The 21,956-nt window shown below is 41.7% G+C and overlaps 1 protein-coding gene across 1 annotated transcript in view; it reads left to right on the plus strand.

Annotated features, from left to right (window-relative positions):
* Nucleotides 1-1,316: 1,316 nt before the first annotated feature.
* The window catches only part of FBN2 (fibrillin 2), a 285,838-nt gene continuing 265,198 nt past the window's right edge, over nt 1,317-21,956 (plus strand). The window contains exons 1-5 of the mRNA XM_033181363.1: nt 1,317-2,205; nt 3,080-3,162; nt 8,808-8,906; nt 11,797-11,892; nt 20,856-20,951. Coding sequence (XP_033037254.1) covers nt 1,952-2,205; nt 3,080-3,162; nt 8,808-8,906; nt 11,797-11,892; nt 20,856-20,951 — 628 coding nt within the window. The 5' untranslated portion in view covers nt 1,317-1,951. The remainder of the gene's footprint in view (nt 2,206-3,079; nt 3,163-8,807; nt 8,907-11,796; nt 11,893-20,855; nt 20,952-21,956) is intronic.

The raw sequence follows: 21,956 nt of genomic DNA on the forward strand, positions 1-21,956 counted from the left end.
CCACTGAATGAGAAATGACCAGGGCTTCACAGAGATTTCATGAAAGGAGGGCCACAAAGGAAAACCCCAGGGCAGGCCGGTGCAGAGGCACTCTAAGAGGTACAGAGGGTTGCACCAATTGCTAGGATTCAATCATTAATCTGAAGGGGTCCAAGCCAGGAACCAAGGGTATGCCCCAAGCCTCATTTACCCGCCTTGTCATCACCCTGCCCGCTAGTACATTTCAGGGTCTCTAACCCCTCCCTGCATGCAGGCCCAGGCACAGTCCTGCCAGGTCTCACACCAGAGCACACCCCAGTACGAACTCCCCAGGACCGCGGCGCCGGCTGGCTGCCTCGGTCCCCCGCGGCCGCGTGAGCTCCCTCTTGGTGGCGGAGGGCGCATTTCAATCTGGAAACGCCCAGCCCCTAATTTGGTCTCTCAGACTGACGCCGCTCCCGGTGGGGCGGTGTGGGTGGGAGGGCGATGGGGAGGGTCCGTCCTTCTTGGATTGAGGCTGCAACCAACAGCCCAGTGAGCCTCTATTCCTGGCTGACTGCGAATCCCCCTATCCCGGGTCAGGGTCCGGGACCCTACAGAAAGACCCGTTCTCATCCTCAACCTGGCGGCTTCTGTCCGGCGGGGAAGTTCAGCTGCGGGTCAGCTCAGCTGCGGGCCAGTCAAGCCTGGTGCGCTTAGGGACCCTAGTCCCTGGTCCGCGGCCGGGCTAGGCGGAGGGGGAGGGGGAGGGGAAGGGGCTGCCTCCTTTCCCAAATCCGGTCCCTAATCGCCCCATCCCCCGCCGTCTGCTCGCTTTGTACAGGCAGTCAAAACAGAGCTAGCGGCCAATTGACGGGGACGGGAAGCAAAGCCGCCTAGCGCCTCGCCCCCTCCAGCCGGCCCCCCGGGCCCCTCCTCTCGGCGCCCAGACCTTGGCCCTCCCTCCCCTTTCCCACTTCTCTCTTTGCCCTAACCTCGCCCCCATCCCCCGCTCATTTCCTCTCGCACCCGGGCTCGCCAATCCCTCTTTCCAAGTCCCTCTTCCAACCTGGCCTTCCTCTCGGGCTCGCCCCCCTTCTCCCCAATCTCCGTCTTCTCCCCTCCTTTCGCCCTCCTCCCCTTCCTTCCTCTTCCCCTCACCCAACCCTCGCTCCCCTCGTTCCTCGGCCCCTGATCTCTCCCTTATTCTGTCCCCGCCCACTCTGCGCCGGCCTCTCAGTCCGGGTTGAGCCCCACGTGTGGACGGCCGCGCCCCCACTGACAGCCACCGCCCGCCGGCCCGCCCAGCGCCCCGCCGGGCCTCTAAAACCCCCGCGCCGCGCCCTCCACCGCCGCATCTTTTCCAGCGTCCAGCGTCCCGCCCTCTCTCTTGCTGGCCGCACGCCCCGGCCCCGCGCACCTCCGCCCGGCTCCGCAGCCGCTGCCGGCGCTTCGTTACCCTGTGGGACTCCGAACGAGCCCAGAGGGAACCCTCCTCTTCTTTTGGGGACCACTTTTGTTTGCTTGCCTGTTTCTTTCTGGTGACTTTTGCAGCTTTCCAAGATCCGTGCCCGAAGCGCACGGGAATCCGCCGAGCTCTGCGTGCAGGCCCTTTTTTCTTTTGAGGTTCACAGTTTTTTAAATTTTACGCCAGGGCTTTGGTAATTTCCTCCCCCGCCCGCTGGCGGTCCTGGAGTCGCTCGGGGCTTTAGGCCGGTTATGCAACGTGTACCGCTCAGGGCTGCGGGCTGCACCTCTGCCGCGCCTCGCCGCCCACTGCGCTAGACCCGGCGCCCCGCGTCTGGCTTCGCGGGCAGCCAAGGGGCCGGTGCTCTGTCGGGGTCTCCAGCTAGAGCAGGCACCCCGAGCCCAAGGGAGTCCCCGGAGCCGACGAAGGGCTTATTAGACCTTGACTTTTTTCTGAGCATCGCAGATTTTGTCTTTGATCACTCTCTCTCCGCGGGTCTAGGGCCGCGCGCTTTCAGCGCCGGCGATGGGGAGAAGACGGCGGCTGTGTTTCCAGCCCTACTTCCTGTGGCTGGGCTGTGTCGCGCTCTGGGCGCAGGGCACGGCCGGCCAGCCTCAGCCTCCTCCGCCCAAGCCGCCCCGGCCCCAGCCGCCGCCGCAACAGGTCCGGTCCGCTACAACAGGCTCTGAAGGCGGGTTTCTGGCGCCCGAGTATCGCGAGGAGGGTGCCGCAGTGGCTAGTCGCGTCCGCCGGCGCGGACAGCAGGACGTGCTCAGAGGGTAAGTGGGCAAGCGGCCCCGCACCTAAGGCTCCGACTTGGGGGAGGGGGGAATCCTCAGTTTGGCGGCTTTCCGGCCCACTCGGTCCCTGACCCTTTTGCTGGAGCCTAGAGCTGCAGCCCCCTTCGCCAGGACATCCAGGAGCCAAAGACCCCCAGGAGCGCGTCCCCCTTTTCCGTCCCAAAGCCGTAGCTCAGCAGGCGGAAAGCTCTCTCTCCGGGGGTCGGGCGGCGGATGGTTAGGGGGGCCTGGGGATGCGGATCGCAGAGCGTGCGCAGAGCCCGCGGTGCGGGAACAGGTTCTGAATGTCGGGCGGAAGGCGGGCCTGGGTCCGCCTGCTGCAGGGGCCGGAGGAGCCTGCTTGCTCTCCTCCGTCGGGGGCGCAGCTCGTGAGCCTTTTGTTTGAGGACTTGTGCAGGGTTCACAGCTCACCTTCTAATCGTCAACCCGAGCGCTCCACCTTGCGACGCGCTTTCCTTGACACGTCGGGGCCAAAGTAACAGTTGATCAAGAAGGAATGGATTCGGAAAGGAGGGCAAGGATTCTTTGGAACGCAATGGTCCCTTTGTTCTCTGCATCTGGAAGCTAGAATAGTAGCAAATTATATGTTTCCATGTCTCTTTTCGCCCTTTAAAAAGGCAGGCAAGGGACGACAGATGAAAGGCAGTGTTTAGACGTTTCTGACCCTCCTGCATTCCAGCATCTAGCTCTTTTGCTTCCACGTCTGCCTCCCAATCCCCAAGAATTTGAAGTGTAATTTTGATTTGTTTTTTTGTACTGAAATCTACTCGCTCGGGGCATTGCTTACGAAGACCGTTTATATGTTACTGCACCCCTCTCCGTATCTATGTGTGACCGCGCTTGTCCATCACAGGCCCAACGTATGCGGCTCCAGATTCCACTCCTACTGCTGCCCTGGATGGAAGACGCTCCCTGGAGGAAACCAGTGCATTGTCCGTGAGTGCTTGGCAGGGATCGCAGCTTGGGGCAGCGAGCTCGGCCCTATCTCCAGCCGACCTCTTGCGCTCAGCCATTTGGACGCACAATTGCCTTTAAAATCAAGTGATCACATTGCACCGATAATCGGGACGCGGTCCCATTTGAATAGTGGGGAAGACTCAACCGGTTTGAGTCAGTTGAGACTTCACTTCTAGACTCTGTTGAAGGGCAATAATGATAAAGGTTTCAAAGATAACTGAAAGTTTTATCTTTCTGTCTATTAATACAAATTGGAAGAGGAGTGGAGCAATTATTGAGATAACTCAAAACCACTTTTTCCGTAAAAAAATCCAGATAAGACCACATGTTGTTATGCAAATTATCAAGCTTTTAACTCCGAGTGAGGTTTAGGCCTTATGAAGATCAAGGTTTCTTAGGCATTTATATAAAACCGCTTTCTTATTTCTGGTTTTATCTCAACAACTACATAACCTAGATAGGAAAGGAGCATTCTCACGGATTTAGTGTTGACCTAAGTTAACAAACTTTTAACTCTTTCAGAGCGGCTTGACTGTTTTTTTTGTTTTTTTGTTTTTTTTTTTTTACTTTTTGGAAGACATTTGAATTTTAGAGTTTCCAGACCCCAAACCTCAATAGTGTGCAGTAGATTTCCAAAGTATGAATCTTAGACCTTGAAAAATTCTGTATCTCTGACCTTAAAAGTTTTGATTATTTTATTCTGTTTCCAAAGTGTATAACCAATTCTCCACTTTCTAATTGGAGAGCTCATTAGTTATTAGCCTCATAGCTGTAAATTTGTGACTTGCAGTGTGACTGGCCTTCTCCTGTGTGTTTATGTAGCACAACCACATTTGTCTTATTGGGAGGAGAGCCAGGTATCATAGACAGCACGTTCATTTAGATCCAGTCTTGACTTTAGATTGACCTCCATGTTCTCCAGGGAAAAAATAATTATGCAACTGTGAACAGAGAAAAAGGGCAAGCCGCACTAACCAAGGGATAATAAGGATGTAGTAGCATTTCTGACTCTATATTTATTGGTTTTGTGGGTTTGAGATAGATACTTAATGTAATTTCTGGGCAGTTTTTTAAAAAGGGATGAAATCTCAAGTGTCATAAAGACTAATTTCTTCTTATTTTTTCTACCTTAAAATCCCACTATCTCCAATGGCAAAAATAGGAAAAACCTGTATCATTTAAAGTGACTTATAAATATTTTAAACAAATCTTCTGATTATCATAGGCCTTTGCTTTATTTTTTAAAAGAAAAAGTTCTGCATTCTTTTCTTTCCAACACAGAAGTCATATGTGAGGCATTAATGGAGGGTGCGTTTACTCTTTCAGGCCAGTAGGGCATTACCATGGCTGCTTTAAACTTACACGGTTTTTTAGAATCCTGAAACAGCTGACGTCACTCATCGCACACCTGCCATACTAGCTGGGAGTGACTTAGGCACTGCGGAAAGTCTGACTCACTAAATGTAATGAGTGTGGCTGCCATTATTGAGTTGGAGAGCAGCCGAGGAGGACGGTTTGGTTCATGGTACGTGTTGAAAATCTGTAAAGTCAGATTTTATTGGATCAGTGTGGAATGGGAATTCCAGAGAGCACAGCCTTCCAGAATATTTGCAGTAGAAATATATGTATGGCCCACTGATCATTGGTAGAAGATCAGCTTTGAAAATCTTAGGGTAACAGTGACTATTGTAATCCGCATTTTCCGATACTGGAAATATTTGGATGCTTGTGAGATACATTGGAATTTGCATGTATCAGAGATCTATAAAAAGAGTAAACTTTGAAATGATCTTTATATCTACAAGAAACATTTATAGCACTTGTATCAAGAAGTGTCTACAAAAATACTTCTCATAAGCACATCTAAAAATTCTAGTACCTAAGATTATTAAATAGTGCGCAAAACAGGAAGAATGTAATACCTTTATATTCTATTGCATGAGTCTCATTTAACGCTAGCAGCCTGCATTCAATTCAGTAGTTCATTTAGTCTGACATTTAAAATGATCATATGTAGAGGTAATAAATGAAATAAACCAATATAAACTCAAAATCAAGAATTTTAATTCCAGGCCTTCCTGATGATAATGAATTAAATAAATTATTATATTTATTGAACTTATCTGTATCACGCCATTTAGCAAAATAAGTTATCTGAGACAATTTACAAAAAAGAAAATAAGTAAAATACAAACAGAAAATCAAAACCAAATATTAATTTTCTCATACATTTGTACCTCAGCATTCTGTTAATATAGAAAAATAAAAAATGGTCAACTTTTTTGACCATTTTTTGACCATTAAAAAATGGTCAACAGAATTTTAATGTTTGACTTTGACAGGCTTTATAAGGAGAAGATATTGAAAAGAAACTATAATTCTCCAAGTTCTGGAAACCCAATGCATTTTGATTTGAGTCTCTATGTCTTGTTGGTATTGTTCTTAGTTGTAGCCTAGAAAAATTGCTGAAGTACTTCCAAACTTGCAAATATTCATTTCCAAAAGCGCGGAATTGACTTTCTCACCTTTTTTTTTTTAATCTTCTTAGAATGTGAAGCAATGAAAAAATTTACTTATTTATTTATTGTGAAATTATGCAATGAATAGTGTTTTGATCAATATAATAACAGTGGGATGAGGTTGGCTGGATTAATAACATTTGAGACCTGAGGAAATGTCAGAGCATTCCAATATAACTCCCTTATGTTATGCTACCAAATGAAAAAACTGGACTCAGAAAGGCTGTGGGTTTTTCTGGAGCTCACAGTGGATCAATGGCAGAGTGACAACTCAACTTCAGACCTTTTGGGTGCTATGTATTCTTTACCTGGCCATGTGACTTCTCACAGCATCACTGAAGTCTCAGCCCCGAGGTCCTGTCTCCCTCTCCCTCTGGCATTTCTAGGTCTCATCATTTTAGTAATTGTGGGAGGGAGAGATACTCAGTTAAGTGTACCATAGTCTGAGGCCTGTGTGGGGCAAAAGGGCCTCAGCATTCTTGCTTCTTATTGGCTCACAGATACAAAGTGTATACCTGTATCCTTGACGGATAATTGCCTGAGAACGATCAGTCTGCAGCCCGTTAAACCTTCATTTGGTTTGGAACCTGGGTGGGGGTACTTTGAGTCTCCTCTCTTAAGCCTAGACTAAATATTGGCCTTCTAGGGGAGGAGAGAAATTTGAAATAAAACAATGTTTTAACGCACATTTGTCATTGGAAAGTTACTGGTGATCAGAAACTGTAGTATATTTTAAGAAGTAAGAGTCGACTCCATGGCAGGAAACGTATTCTTACCTAAAAGATTTTTATCTTAAATCACAGTATTTGACACATTCACTTTTTATTAATTTGAGACAGGATCTCGCTGTCACTCAGGCTGGAATGCAGTGGCATGATCACAGCTCACTGCAGCCTTAACCTCTCGGACTCAAGCCACCTTCCGACCTCAGCCTCCTGAGTAACTGGGACTGTGGGCACATGCCAATGTGCAAGGCTAATTTTGTAAAAAGAATTTCGTAGCGATGGGGTCTGCCTATGTTGCCCAGGCTGGTCTGCAGCTTCCGGGCTCAAGTGATCCATTTACCTAGGGCTCCCAAGGTGCTGGGATTACAGACATGAGCCACCGTACCCAGCCCACTATTTTCATTGATAAGAAGTACTAATGCTGGTAGTAGTGTATGGATGTCAGAAGGCATCTTGGGGAAGAAAAACAATTAGTTTACTTCTTCAGGAAATGCTCTTTACATTGTTGAGGGTCCTAGACCTCTTTGAAAGTTGTGGGACCTTTTCCCTAGCTACAGCCAGTTTCAGGGCATTTCCAGACTTTCTTCTTGTCTTTATATATCCAGTCATGGCATGAGCGTTAAAGTACACAGCTCTTGTGCTGACAGAGAGAATTCAATTATGGTTATAGAGATAAATCTCTCAGCTCCTAAATGAACTGTCTCTAAATATGGGAGAGACTTCCCATTCGAAGGTACTTGCCTACAAGTTTGGAGTATCTGTGGTATGTACTGTGTCAGTGGGCCTAACATTCTTTGCTGTGATGACCCTCATACCTTTCTGTTCATTGGAGGTCACAGCTGCAGGAGGCTTTGACTCTCCCCACCATAAAAATGCCACAGAAGCTTTTCTGAGCAGCAGGAGTAAGCTAGGTTGTGGAGAAAATATGGAAGGAGAAAGGCTGTAGGAAGGAGAGAGGAAATTATTGAGGGGACCAAAGATTGATCACAGGGTACGTCAGATACCAGCCCAGAAGGAATGTGCATGGAACGCTTGAGGCTTGGCCAAGTCATTAGGACCAGAGCCTCTGGTTCAGCCAATTTCATGTTCTCTGTCTCCTGTGAAGGCTTTTGCATAGTGGGCTGTGGTTTCTCTGTTCCTGCAACTCTCCCAACTACCTAGAATCAAGACTGTCTTCTCTGGGTGAATTCTGCATTGTAAACTCTCAGTCTTTAATGAAAGAGACAACCTGTATCGATAAGACAATTGAAGATTTAGGATTATGCAATTTTTTTCCTTATTGCAAAGCTTTAAATGTTTATTATAAAAACAATAATCCATACATAAACCCATCATGCAGTGAGGTCCAGGGCACTATTTGGTGAAAGTTCTTTTAGACCTTTTAAAGTCAGTAAATACATACACACACACACACGTATTTTAAACTTAAAAGCCTGTACTTTATTTTATTCTACCATGTTTTCATTCTGTAATGTTTACTTACGTATGAATTTATTTTTATTTATATTTTTCCATAAGTTATTGGGGTACAGGTGGTATTTAGTTGCACGAGTAAGTCCTTTAATGGTGATTTGTGAGATTTTGGTGCACCAATCACCTGAGCAGTGTACGCTGCACCATATTTGTAGTCATTTATCCCTCACCCCCTCCCACTCTTTCCCCCAAGTCCCCAAAGTCCATTGTATCATTCTTATGCCTTCGTGTCCTCATAGCTTAGCTCCCACATATCAGTGAGAACATACAATGTTTGCTTTTCCATTCCTGAATTACATCACTTAGAATAATAAGTCTCCAATCACATCCAGGCCTCTACAAATGCTGTTAATTCATTCCTTTTTATGGCTGCATAGTATTCCACTATATATATATTATATATTTCACAGTTACATATGTGTGTGTGTGTGTGTGTGTGTGTGTGTGTGTATGTAACAGTTTCTTTATCCATTTGTTGATTGATGGGCATTTGGGTTGGTTCCACAATTTTTCAATTTTGAATTGTGCTGCTATAAACATGCATGTGCAAGTATCTTTTCTGAATAATGACTTCTTTTCCTCTGGGTAAATACCCAGTAGTGGGATTGCTGGATCAAATGGTAGTTCTACTTTTTCAGCCACTGTGGAAAACGGTGTGGAGATTCCTTAAAGGATTTATGCAATTTGAACCAGCTTCATTTGTTTACATGTTATCATAAGGATACCTGTGAGACTTATTCCCAAGTCTACAATGGGTAATTTTATTACATATCTGAAGTTAGACATTTACATCATATATTTTATCTTAGTTTTTCAGACTTTTTACTTTTAAATACAGCTTTCTTGTTTTGTAAACTATGGTTTATTACATAGTTATTCATTCATTTTCCTATTGTGCTTTCTACAGCGATTTGTAGAAATAGTTGTGGAGATGGATTTTGTTCCCGTCCTAACATGTGTACGTGTTCCAGTGGGCAAATATCACCAACCTGTGGATCAAAATCAAGTATGTTTCTTACTTGTGGCCTTTTCACTGCATTTTTCTTGAGCTTTGGAGTAAATGCTAAAGGTCCTTCTCAAAAAGGATATAAATCCGTGATTATTTTCCTCACATACTAGGTGTGTATTAATCATTAATCTTTAGAGTAAAAATCTTCAGTGACTTAATTGTCGCCTTAAGTGGGTGATGGTTTTCAATAAGAAAAATGCTTTAATTCTGGTGCAGGAGCCGTATGTCTATGCAGAAACAGTTTAAGAATTCAGTGAAGAAGTAACTCTTGGTGAATAATAGCTATGACCTAACTAGGTTTTTACTCTGTGCCGGGGGGGAGGGGGGGGGGGGGGGTTTTAAGTGTTATTATTTTAGTTAATCCTTACATCAACGTTATGAGATACTGTTAATACCCCATTTTACAGAGTAGCAAAGTAAAACACACATAATTTAATTAACTGGCCCAAGGAAACACAGACTTGAATCCAGGTATTCTGATGCCTAAGTGTGTAGTCTCAAACACTAGGCTATATTTGTTGCCTTTGCTTAACAGGTGTTTTGTGGGCTATCTAAGGGGGAAGGAGAAGAGAACTCAAAGGCAGCATATGTTTATTGAGTACTTACCAGACACGTTACACATATGGACCTATTTTGCTTCACATGTATTAACTGCCAACACCTACATAAGGTAATTATAACTGTGGACTATGATTGTGTGATTCATGATCCAATTAGAAATTGTTGGGTCCTTAAGGTTGAAGATTAATCTTTTAGCCTGGTATTTAAGATAACATTATAACAAGGCAGAAGCAAGATTGTTTATTTAATTGCTCAATAATTAAATAAATGCTTTTTAAAGTCTTGCCTCAAACTAGTGTGAAGTCATTATATTTTTAATATGTATTTCTTCAAATTTTCCCTTAACGAAGGTAATATAGAGTATGTCTGACTCAGGAATAAGATTCAAGCTTCATACAACAAGTGTCATTGTCTTCTGATGAAAACTCTCTTAATTTCACTTTCTTTGAATCTGCCATTTCCCTAGCTTTTTAAAACCTATCATTCAAATTCATCATGATTTCTTGACCACTTTAACCAGAACATTTCATCCCCAACTTAACCTGAACCTTTCTCTCTTGCTTGATTGCCTACAAGATACTGTTGCCCATATATTCATTATCCTATCCTTAGTTTTCTCATATTTGCCTTTGGCAAAAAACCCAATCCTAGAGGAATTTTAAGATTCAGTTTCTTAATTCCTCTACCTGGGAGCTGGGACATTCTCTGGGCCACTCTTTGTGGTATATAATTTAGCATGGAATCTGTGCATTCATTTGGCCTTGGGCAATGAGTTCCTTCCATTTCATCAGGAACTTTTCTAACCCCCTCAATCATCATCCTGTGGGACCTTGTTAAAGCTTTTGGCACTATGAATCACTATCTTTTTGAAATGCTGTTTTTCATTTTTCTTTGAAACACCCTTGACTTTTGTAATTCCAGTGGCCCTCAGTGCTCCTTTTCTTGATCATTACTTTTTATTCTCTTTTCTGTATCTTCATCAGTCTTTCATTCGAGGTTTAGTATTCCTGAGTACTGCCCTCCCTGGGTGAACTCATTGACATATATGTTTTCAATACCTACCAATATGTTGATAACTCATAATACTTATCTACACTGGAAATCCCACCACTGACCTCCACACTTATATGTTCTCCTTCCCGTTTGACATCCCCCCTCAAGAAATAGCAAGCAATTGAAACTTAGTAGCATGTCTAAAAGGAAACTGAATTTATTGCTGACCACAGGCTACTTGAACCACAGTTCCTCCTGCCTGGGCAAATGGCTCTGCCATCCAGCCGGTGCTTAAGTAACTGCTGCTTCTCTTTCTCTATGTCGACTCTTTGAACAAGTCCTGTAGGCTTTATGGGAAAATAATTATCTCAGATTTACCTTTTCTTTTCCATCTCCACTGCTACCATGTGGTGCAAGCTGTCCTCATCCTTCTCCCAGACTCTCGCCCTCTTCAAATCCATTCTCTGCAGAGCAGCTAGAGTCATCTTTTAAAAATATAGATTACATCACTTCACTCCCTCATTTAAATCCTTTCAGTGACTCCCTGTTGCATTTGGGATATAATGAAAACCCTTTGGTGGCCGAGGACGCCCTGTGTTAGCTGATCAGCCTCTGCCTGGGTCTCCAAGATCTCTTCCCTGTCTGCCTCTTTTTAACCACAGGAATCTCTCTGTTCTTCAGAAGAAACCTTTTACCATCCTAAGGTCTTTTGATTTGCTGGTTCTTCTCTCTCTGAAGTTCCTCCTTGGTACTTTTAATATCTGGCTCATTCTCATCCTTCATATCTCAGTGTAAATGTCTCCTCTAAGTGGTCTTGTCGGGTGCTGGTATCTAAGCTCCTTCTTGGCTCCAGGCTAGTCTCCTTCACAACGGTTTACTTCAAACAGTTTATCACAGTCTATAATTACTTTGTGGTATTTGTTTACCTGTGTTTTCCATAACTCCCTGTCGGAATTTCAAGCTCTGTGAGGATAGCCTTCAAGTCCATTATGACAGTACTGCACTGAGCTGGGCACTCAGCTCCTGCATTCTGAATGGAGACAAAAGTACCTCCTGCTTGCCAGAAACTATGCTGCTAGTCACCTTCTGTTTATTTTTTTTTAACATTGAAAGTGTTTTAAATGCATCCTGAATAACATGTTATCACAGATATGCCCATGTGTGCACTTATAAAGAAATAATGAATAAAAATATGTTTGGGTCATAATATTTCCTTCTGTAAGATATAATTGTCATTGAATTGGATAATTGAGTTTATAGTTTTATAATCTCTCACATATACTATAGTTTTGGTGACTGATGTTTTTACTTTTTTTGTTATTGCTCTTTGCAGTTCAGCAGTGCAGCGTGAGATGCATGAATGGTGGGACTTGTGCAGATGACCACTGCCAGTGCCAGAAAGGATATATTGGAACTTACTGTGGACAACGTAAGGGACATTAGAATCAACTTTATTTATTAGAAATCATTTGATTTTCTGGATATTTCCTATTAAGTTATAATTTAAGGTCTCATAAATCCTGTGATCTTTTGGAAAAACAATTTTATGTAGTAAACCTTACCTTAAAACTGAATTTCTAATTTTTATTCTGTAAGAATTTTTCTAATTCTTTTAGAATTTTGTGCTTTAGAGCAGTGATGTTCTTGAATAGTAACCAGTCAACAACTGGTAACTAGTGCTTTAGCAAATGTGACAATCTCACAGATTTTCTGTGATTTATTTGTCTTCCTTTATCTGGCTCCATAAGACATGTATACTTTCCTGAAAAAAAAAAAATGAGCAAGTTTTCTCTGATGTATCTCTTTCCTTTTTACTTCTTCTTTCCCTCCCCAGTTCTCTCTTTATACCTATGATTTTTTAGAACTTCTCAAAGTTAACCACAGGAGAACCAATCTGATGAATTATCCTTTGTTCAAATATGTTTAATACTAAGATACAGGGTGATGAAATGATTTTTAAAAATCAGATGTTATTGTGAAACAGGGAGCTTTAACCCAGCAAAGCTGGTCCCTTCACTGGGGAATGCCCTGTACGAATCAAGAAATAACCTTTTAGCAAGAGTGTAAGGATTGTAGTTTCTGGATTGTGACACATCACTGGGGAACATTTTGGGTAGTATTCTCTAAACTGGGATATTTGGGGGAATTCACATATTTTGAAGTAATGTCACTTTATATGACATTAAAGAAGTGTGATTTATGAAATTGAATCACAAATAATAAGTCCCTTTTTACTTTATTTGCATTTTTACCTGATTTAGACTGTAGGTTCTGTGCTCATCTTCAAGGCTTCTTTAAGGATTGCTGGTCTCTTTTTCAAACATAGAAAAACCAAGTCTTAGGTGTAAAAGAATATCTAGCTTGTTTTCAGTTAACATTATTTTATTTTTGTTGCAATAAAACATTTTTTTAGATTGTGGTAAAATATACGTAACAACATTTACAATTTTAACCACTTTTAAGTGTATAGTTCAGTGGCATTAAGTCCATTCACACTGTTGTGTAACCATCATCGCCATCCATCTCTAGAATTCTTTTCATCTTGGAAAACTGAAACTCTGTACCCATTAAACAATAACCCCCATTTCCCTCTCCCCTGCCCCTGGCAACCATCATTTACTTTCTGTCTCTATGAATTTGACTACTTCAGTTATTTCCTAGAAGCATAAGCATGAAGCATTTGTCCTTTGGTGACTGGTTTATTATACTTAGCATAGTGCTCTCAAGGTTCATCCATGTTTTAGCATGGGTCATTTCATATTATTTCATTATATGAATATACGACATTTTGTTTATCCAGTCATCTTTTGATGGGCATTTGAGTTACTTTCACCTTTTGGCTATTGTGAATAATGCTGAAATATATGTTTGGGCCCTTGCTTTCAGTTCTTTTGGGTGTATACCCAGAAGCGGAATTGCTGGATTACATGATAATTGTATTTTTAATTTTTTGAAATGCTGCCATACTGTTTTCCACAGAAGCTGCACTGTCTTCCATTCCCACTAGCAGTGCACAAGGGCTCCACTGTACATGCTTGCCAACCCTTGTTGTTTTCTTTTTTTCTTTGAATAATAATAATCATGCTAATGAATGTGAAGTTGTATCTCGTGGTTGTTGCAGTAATTTCCAAGGTTTTCTTCTAGTTAAGGTGATTATGATGATTATAGCTTTCTATTTATAAGTCCTATAAAGTTTTCTTTAGAATAATTTTATGTAAAATAGGAGTATCCATTTAAAGAAAAATATTCTGTTAAGGTCAGGGGTAGGCCAACTTTTTTTGTAAAGGTCAGAGAGTATGTATTTGATACCTTGCTTTCTCCATTGCAAATACTCAACTCTGCCATTGTAGTGCAAAAGTGACCATAGAAAATACGTAAATGAAAGAGCTAGGGTGTGTTTCAGCAAAATTGCATACTTTATAGATGCTGGAATTTGAATTTCATACAATTTTCACTTGTGACCGAGTATTATTTCTTTGATTTTTCAACTACTTAAAAGTGTCAAAATTCCTCTTAGCTCATGGGAAGTACAAAAGTAAGCAGTGGCCCAGATCCAGCCTTTGGGCCATAGTTTGCAGATTCCTTGTGTGGGTGATTCTCAAGTATGACAAGAGGAGATTGACTGAAGTTTGAGAAATGGAGGATGAATAGGAGGCAAGAATAGGAGGGGACCGATGTATTAACTTCTGTAGGGTAGGGTTGGCCAGGGGAGACCAAGAAAGAACTGGACAACAGTGGAACAGATAAATGCAGCAGAGTTTCTTGTTCCATGGATGATTCTTCTTCTATATTTTCTTTGTACATTCAAGTGTTTCCTACATTTTCTACAACAGTCTTCTATTTATAACCAGAAAAGAAAGACAGAAGTCTATCACAAACACAGTATTCATAAAAAGATAGATTGATATATATTTTTAGGCCTTAGAAAAGTGTTAGGAGATCTGATTGTAACTCTGTTTTGCAAAGTTCCATAACCAATGAAGAGACACATCTATCCTTGTTGAAACACATCCTTTTGCTCTGTAGAGGGAAAAGTGAAAATTAGAATCACAGCAGAAAGAGCCTTGCCTTACCTCAACTGATCTTCAGAGTATTTGCTCAAATCTATCCTGAAATTAGCTGTCTTCCGTCTGAATTAAGCTGCTCTCCGTGCCTTGGGCATACATGTGTACGTATGTATGAGGGTTGTACAGAACACGCTCTAGTGGGTGTGTCTCTTGTTCTTCACACAGGAATGGGAAGGCAGGGGATGGAAAGGACTTTACTCTTCTAAAATGCTTTGATGTTCTTCCACCCCTGTGTCAGATCATATTTATGTTACCACATTTTCCAGTGAGAGGAAAGGCAACGTAGAAAATCAGCATATACTGAACATTTGTTCTCTAGATTTCTTGTGGGATGACATCTTCCTTGTCTGATGTTTATCTCAGGGGTAATAGAACATATGGGGGAAGCAAAAGGTGTAACAAGCATAATTTATTTGTCAGCAATTAAGAAGGTAAAGGTCGGTGAAACCCCATCTCTTCTAAAAATAACAACAACAAAAAATTAACTGGGCATGGTGGCGGACGCCTGTAGTCCCAGCTACTTGGGAGACTGAGGCAGGAGAATGGCGTGAACCCGGGAAGCAGAGCTTACAGTGAGCCCAGATGGCGCCACTGCACTCAAGCCTGGGCGACAGAGCGATACTCCGTCTCAAAAAAAAAAAAAAGAAAAGGAGGTAAAGATGTGATAACTAATAGATTATCAGCTCAAGGAATGGTGTAAGGAAGATGTTTTCCAAGTCGTCTTATATGGAAAGAGTGTTACAGTACTGAAAGCAAAGAAGCAGATGAAATATTTTTCAATTTATGAATCCAGAAAAGTCTTGGAAATAGGATGCTTGCTAAAATGAACATTATAACACATTTAGACTGCTTAGCTGCTTTCCTGGAAACAGACAGCACTTCTTAGAAAGCATTTTTCCATTTCATTCAGCAATGTTGATTAACTACTGTGAACAGGTAAGATGATACCCTGGCCGCATATTCTGGTAGAAATGACAGTGAATACTAAAAAGGTAAATACCTAATCCACATTTAGATAGTGAGAAGTTTTAGGAGAAGAACAAAGCGGGCTAAGGGGGAAGAGAGTCTGGGTCAGGATTAGCAGTTGTCTGCTATTTTACATCGGGGTCTCTGAGAAGGTGACATTGAAACACAGACCGAGTCTGTGCTTTTAAATCTATGGGAAAATTATTCTGGACAAGGGAAAAGTAAATTTAAAGGACCTGTAGTGGGAACAGACTCCATGTATTTTGGAAACAGTAAAATCCATGTCCCTGGAGTAAAGTGGGGAAAGGGAAAATGGTAAGAATTGAGTTTGGAGAGGGAGTTGTAGGGCCTTGTAGGCCAAGGAACAAAATTTGGACTATAGCTTAAATATTATAGGAAGACATTGGAGCATTTTGAGCAGTGGTGTTCTGTGATCTGGTTGACATAAAAAAAAAGTCACCCTGTCTGCTGTGTTGAGCCTGGATTATAATAGAGAAAAGGAAAGGGCCATGTAGGAGGCTACCACAGCGGTGCTAGTGAACGATGCTGCAGCTGTAGTCATTGAAGATGTGGTAAGTGGTTGGATTGAGCTTGTATTTTGGAGGTATACTCTGATGGACCAAGCATGGTGGATTAAAAAACATAGAAAAAGTAAAGATCAACAGTGACAAGGAGAGAGTTTTGGTGCAACTCCTGGATTAATAGCGATGTCATTTCCAGATATGGGAAAGATTGTATAGGGAGTGGGTTGGGTAAGGAGTGGTGGGGCTGAGGGCAAGAGTTTTGTTCTGGATTCATTATATTGAGAAATCTGTCAGACTTATAAGTGCAAAGATCTATGAACTCTGATCTTTCGAGAGAGGCTGGACATGGAGATAAAAATTTGGGAGTGTATAGACTGAATTATTATATAGATAATATTTTAACCATAGGCCTAGATAAAGATCATTAGGAAGTTTTTGTAGCTAAAGAAGGGAGTTGAAAACAGAGACCCAGTTCAGTCCAACATTGTGAGATGGAGAAGAGGAAAAGAAGCCAGCAAAGACGAGTGAGAAAGAATGGACGTGAGGATGGAATGAAAACTGAGAGAGTGTGGTATCCTAGAAAACAAAGGAAGGAGGCAGCACAGATAGTAAAGATTTATACCTTCCTATGTCGGACAATAGGCTTTTGTTTCTTTCCTCTTGTTAACATTTTAACTTGGTTTAGAATGCTATTTTTCTAACACATTTGTGTAGAAATTACAATCATAATTTCAGACTTGACTTATGCCCAAGTGTCTGCATCTCTGCTGAGTTGTAAAGTAGTCTAATAAAAACGTGTACTTGACGTGTTACCTAGCACAAAGTAAGTGCTCAGTAAATATCTGTTGAATAAAAATGTTCTCTAAATATCTGAGCTTCTACAGTATGCAACCAACCCACACAGGGAAAATAGTGTGTTTTCCCCTTCGAAGATTTTGGAGGGCAGCTGAGAAACCAGCTCATATTTCTATCTGTAGTACATCTTTTGCTCTCTTGCCTTTCACGCCACGGTCATGCTAGGTGTAAGCATAGTTTTCTTCCTGAGTGGTCAGCGTTCCTTCTGTGGTGGAAATTTAGGCATTTTCAATTTTTTTTTTCTGACTCCAGTTGAAATGTAAGTTGCTGTTTCCATTCTTTTTTGTTACAAAAAATTTTATTTTGTAAAATACCTTTCATCATAATTTATTTGAAAAAAGAAAATTCACTATTTTTGTTTTTTTCTTCTACTTTTATCTGTATTTCCTGCTTCTCTTCTTTTGCTCTTTAATGTAAACTTCGGCTGCTGCAGACATCTTGTCTTACAGAACATTTTTGTACAAATGTTCTGTAGTTAAAAGAGAAGGGAATTAAGAATGTAGAACACCTTCAGCGTGCAGCCACTATGCACTTTGTCTCATATGCTATTTTATTTAGTCCTCAAACGTCTGTAGGGAAGGAACTGTTAAGTCCCTTTTTGCAGACCAGGAAGCTAACAATCAGAGAGATGGTGTGGTAAGTAAGTGCTGGGGACAGCAGAGCTCATTATCTGTTCACTGCACCATTCTGCCTCACGAAGTACTTGAAAAAATGCTGTGAAGTGTTGATGTGCGAGAGTTTGCTGAGTTTGTGCAGTCTATCAGATACCACAGTAGGTGACGGGGATTCAAAGGCAAACAGATCTGGTCCTTGTCCTGGGGGAACCCACTCTCACATGAGAGACAGAAATACAAGCAAATGGTTATATCAGTGGCCCTTGATCTTTTTGTTCATAGGATCCCTTTACATTTTTAAAAATTATTGAGGTCCTCAAATGTCTTTTGTTTATATGAGTTCCATCAATATTTATAATGTTAGAAATTAAAATTGAGAAATTTAAAATATTTATTGATTCATTAAAAAAACAAGAAACCCATATTACAAGTTAAGATAAATATTTTTTATAAACAAAAACTATAATTTGCAAACCTCCAAAAATCTTTTTTTTTTTTTTTTTTTTGAGACGGAGTCTTGCTCTGTCGCCCAGGCTGGAGTGCAGTGGCCGGATCTCAGCTCACTGCAAGCTCCGCCTCCCGGGTTCACGCTATTCTCCTGCCTCAGCCTCCGGAGTAGCTGGGACTACAGGCGCCCGCCACCTCGCCCGGCTAGTTTTTTTTTTGTATTTTTTTAGTAGAGACGGGGTTTCACCGTGTTAGCCAGGAGGGTCTCAATCTCCTGACCTCGTGATCCGCCCGTCTCGGCCTCCCAAAGTGCTGGGATTACAGGCTTGAGCCACCGCGCCCGGCCAAAAATCTTTAGTGAAAAGGGAGGCATTGATAATCTAACCTAGACAGATTAGATTAGCTTTAATTGGTAATGGGCCAGCTCTTTCTAGGAGAAGCTCAAGGTTCATCCAGCCTTGTTCTACCTGGGAATTGGAAACTCTGTTTTGGAAAACCTGGGAGAAGCCCTTCCTCCATTTACCGGAGGTTGTGTTCTGAGTGTTACAATTAGTGTGTACGGCTCTTCCCCAAAGGCTGGCATCGTGATGAGTGATGAGAGAACACGTGTGGGAAAATGACTGTAATATAAATTTCCTACAGCTCAATAGCATTTAAAGAAAATTCCACACATTTTAATTGATCGTATTACTTTGGACTTAGTATTTTGCAGTGTATGCTTTTAACAATTGATTTTTTAAATCTTTCTTTTAAAAAAATTTAATTGTATTTTAATTTCTGGGATATATGTGCAGGACATGCAGGTTTGTTGCATAGGTAAACGTGTGCCATGGTAGTTTGTTGCACCTGTCAACCCATCACCTAGGTATTAAGCCCTGCATGCATTAGCTATTTATCCTGAAGTTCTCCCTCCCCCTGCCCTCCCCAGACAGGTCCCAGTGTGTGTTGTTCCTCTCCCAGTGCCCATGTGTTCTCATCGTTCAGCTCCCACTTATAAGTGAGAACATGCGATATTTGGTTTTCTGTTCCTGTGTTAGTTTGCTGAGGATAATGGCTTTCACCTCCATCCATGTCCCTGCAAAGGACATTATCTTGTTCCTTTTTGTGGCTGCGTAGTATTCCATGGTGTATATGTGCCACATTTTCTTTATCCGGTGTATCATTGATGGGCATTTGGGTTGATTCCATGTCTTTGCTATTGTGAATAGTGCTGCAATGAACATACGCGTGCATGTAGAAATCTTCAAATCCTGGCAATTGTTTCTAAGGAATTACTGCACAGAATGCTCTGATAGGTTTTGTTTTTTCCCACCTTCGCATCCATCTTTATTTTTTCATGCTCCTTGTGGCCTTTTTTCCTTTTCTTTTCTGCTTCGTATTTACTTATATTTCAAGTCTGCCCATATTTCAAGGCAGTGATGAGTGGGAAGTGCTATATGGGACTCAGCTGGAGACAGATGAAGAAGCAGAAAGATGTGGTTCCTAGGGAGCTGTACTCGTGCAGTGACACACAGAATCATGCCTTTAATTAAAGTGTAACTGTCAACAAATACCTCTGAGGCCATTGGCACAGTGATTCTTTAAGGTCAAGATCATCTTTTATTTCGAAGTGCGTTTTGGTCTTCTGACCATTATCAGCAGAACAGAAATCACTCCATGCATTCTGGAGATGATAGGCAGTCTATCTGGTTCAACATACCTGATAAGGAAATAGCAGCATTACTGTGCTACTGGATATCAGTATACTTATTGAGTTTCCCATTTTTGATATGTACCTCACTTGAAGTGCTTTGCCCCCCACTTTCCTTTAATTTGAATAATCAGTGTCCTTCATCTCCATTTATGGACACAGGTCATAGAATATAATCCTCTAATTCATTTGTGAGGACAAATGTTTCAATTGGGTGGGTAGATTGGGAGACATACTCTCAGTATCAGTATTTTCTCCTGGAGGAGACATGATTCTTGAATTCAGCTCTCTTCATTATGGATCATGGGAATACTAAGGTTCCAAGGATTCTAGGGAGTATGATCTTTTAGGCTGAGCCGAGCTGCAGTGCAGAGCAGTGCAGTGCGGAGAGAGGAGTGGTTCAAGTTGACTGGCTCCCTCTGAGCTCATGGAACCCTAACTCCTGATCTCCCAGATCACAAGGCTAAAGGAGCAAAAGAGAGTGTGTGTTGCGTGTTTGTCAGCATAACTTTGAAAACATTTGGATTGTGAGTTAATTTTATATGAAAGAACATATTATGCTTACACAGTTTTTTTTTCCCTTTCTTTTCTTCTATGACCTGCACATAGTCTACACATTGGTTACTTCTTTTGGCATTTTATAGCTAACATTGATGGCATTTCCCCCCCTTTTCTTGGTTTTGCCCTTCCAGCTTTACCTTTTTCCCCCCTTTGCTTCCTTCTCTGAATTTTGCTTTTTCCCTTTATTAGCATATCATTTTTATTTTTTCTTACTACATTTTCTCCTCCTGCTCCTTTCCTGTGCTGCCTGGATCAGCCTCTTTCTTCCTTCATTTCCACATATTTTATTCATTCCTTACCGGTGAAAATATAGATTATAGGGTTAGTAGATGGAAATTGAGGGTTGAGTAGTTACATTCTCACTAAATGAGCATGAGAGCCAGTGAATATGATTCTGATTTAAAAAAAAAAAAAAAACCTTTTACCAAACACTTGCTTAACAGTGTGATTTACATGATGTGTGTAAGCTTTTGTCTGAATATACTTAAATATATTTACTTAAATTTAAGATGTGAACTTTAACCTGTGTAATTTACACAAGTTGCAGTTTAATTTAATGTAATTTACTGTAATTTAACATAAGATCCTTTATGGGCAGCATCACTGCACTACTATATTGTGCTTGGGGACTGGCTATATAATGAGCTTCTTGCTGTTTTTGTATGCAGCTGTCTGTGAAAATGGGTGTCAGAATGGTGGACGCTGTATCGGACCCAACCGCTGTGCTTGTGTTTATGGATTCACTGGTCCACAGTGTGAAAGAGGTAAGAAGACAAATGAGAACCTCACTTTCTGAAGAAGTCTATTTTATTGTACAAATGTGCAATTTTTTGTTATTCAATGAAGATTCTGCTAATGAAATCGTATTTTTACTCTTCTTTGATTATGTCTCTAAGTTGAATGGTAAGATTTTGAGACGTAACTAATAGTGGCAGAAGCATGTCAACTTTTTCCACCAGTGAACTCAGTTTGGGCAGCCAACTCTGGTGCTATGGCTCTAGGGTAATTTTGAGTGAGTGGCTGATGGCAAATTCTAATAATGTGCTTAATTCAAATTAGGAGGCATTGTTGAAAGTACTGCTTCTGTTAAAAATGAAATAGTGTCAGAATATCCTTGGCTGCAAACCCTACAAAATCTGACATAAATTGTCCTAAGCAATAAGGAAATGTATAGCATTTCACAACAAAAAGTCCCAAGCTAGTGGGCCTCAGGTAGGATGTAATCAAGGCTTTTACCCTGTTACTCTGTTTCTCTTGACCCCGCCCTCCTTTATGTTTCACTTTTTATCCTACCGTGAAGTTCTTTGTGCTTGTAAGATGGCTGTCAGCAGTCACTCAGGAAACATGTTTCCTTTTCACCTCTTGAGACAGAAAACATCACCTCCAACTGTGGACCAGCAATAGCCTCCAGAGATACTTTGTATGCTGCATGGCTTAAGCTTGAGTTTTAAAATGGTTCATGGCAAAGTGGGTGGTGGTGGTGGTAATATGTTTGATGTAGACTTACCAGGACCTGTCCTTGCAGCAGATGATTTAAGCTTCGCCAGATTCACATGGAAGGGATGATTGGGTATCTGAAGCCAATAGAGCTTCCTTTGGATAAGAGAAAAGGGGTGGAGGGATGGATGCTAGGTAGGCATCCCACATTGTCCAACTTATTCATGTAAATGGTCAGTCAAGCCAATGTGAAACCAATTTACTTTGATTTGAATAGCAGTTAAACTCATGACCTATAGACTGCTGAAAATCTCTGGCATTGATCCCTCATT

This window comes from Trachypithecus francoisi, unplaced genomic scaffold, assembly GCF_009764315.1.
Source record: "Trachypithecus francoisi isolate TF-2019V2 unplaced genomic scaffold, Tfra_2.0 Lachesis_group2, whole genome shotgun sequence".
NCBI classification, from domain to species: domain Eukaryota; kingdom Metazoa; phylum Chordata; class Mammalia; order Primates; family Cercopithecidae; genus Trachypithecus; species Trachypithecus francoisi.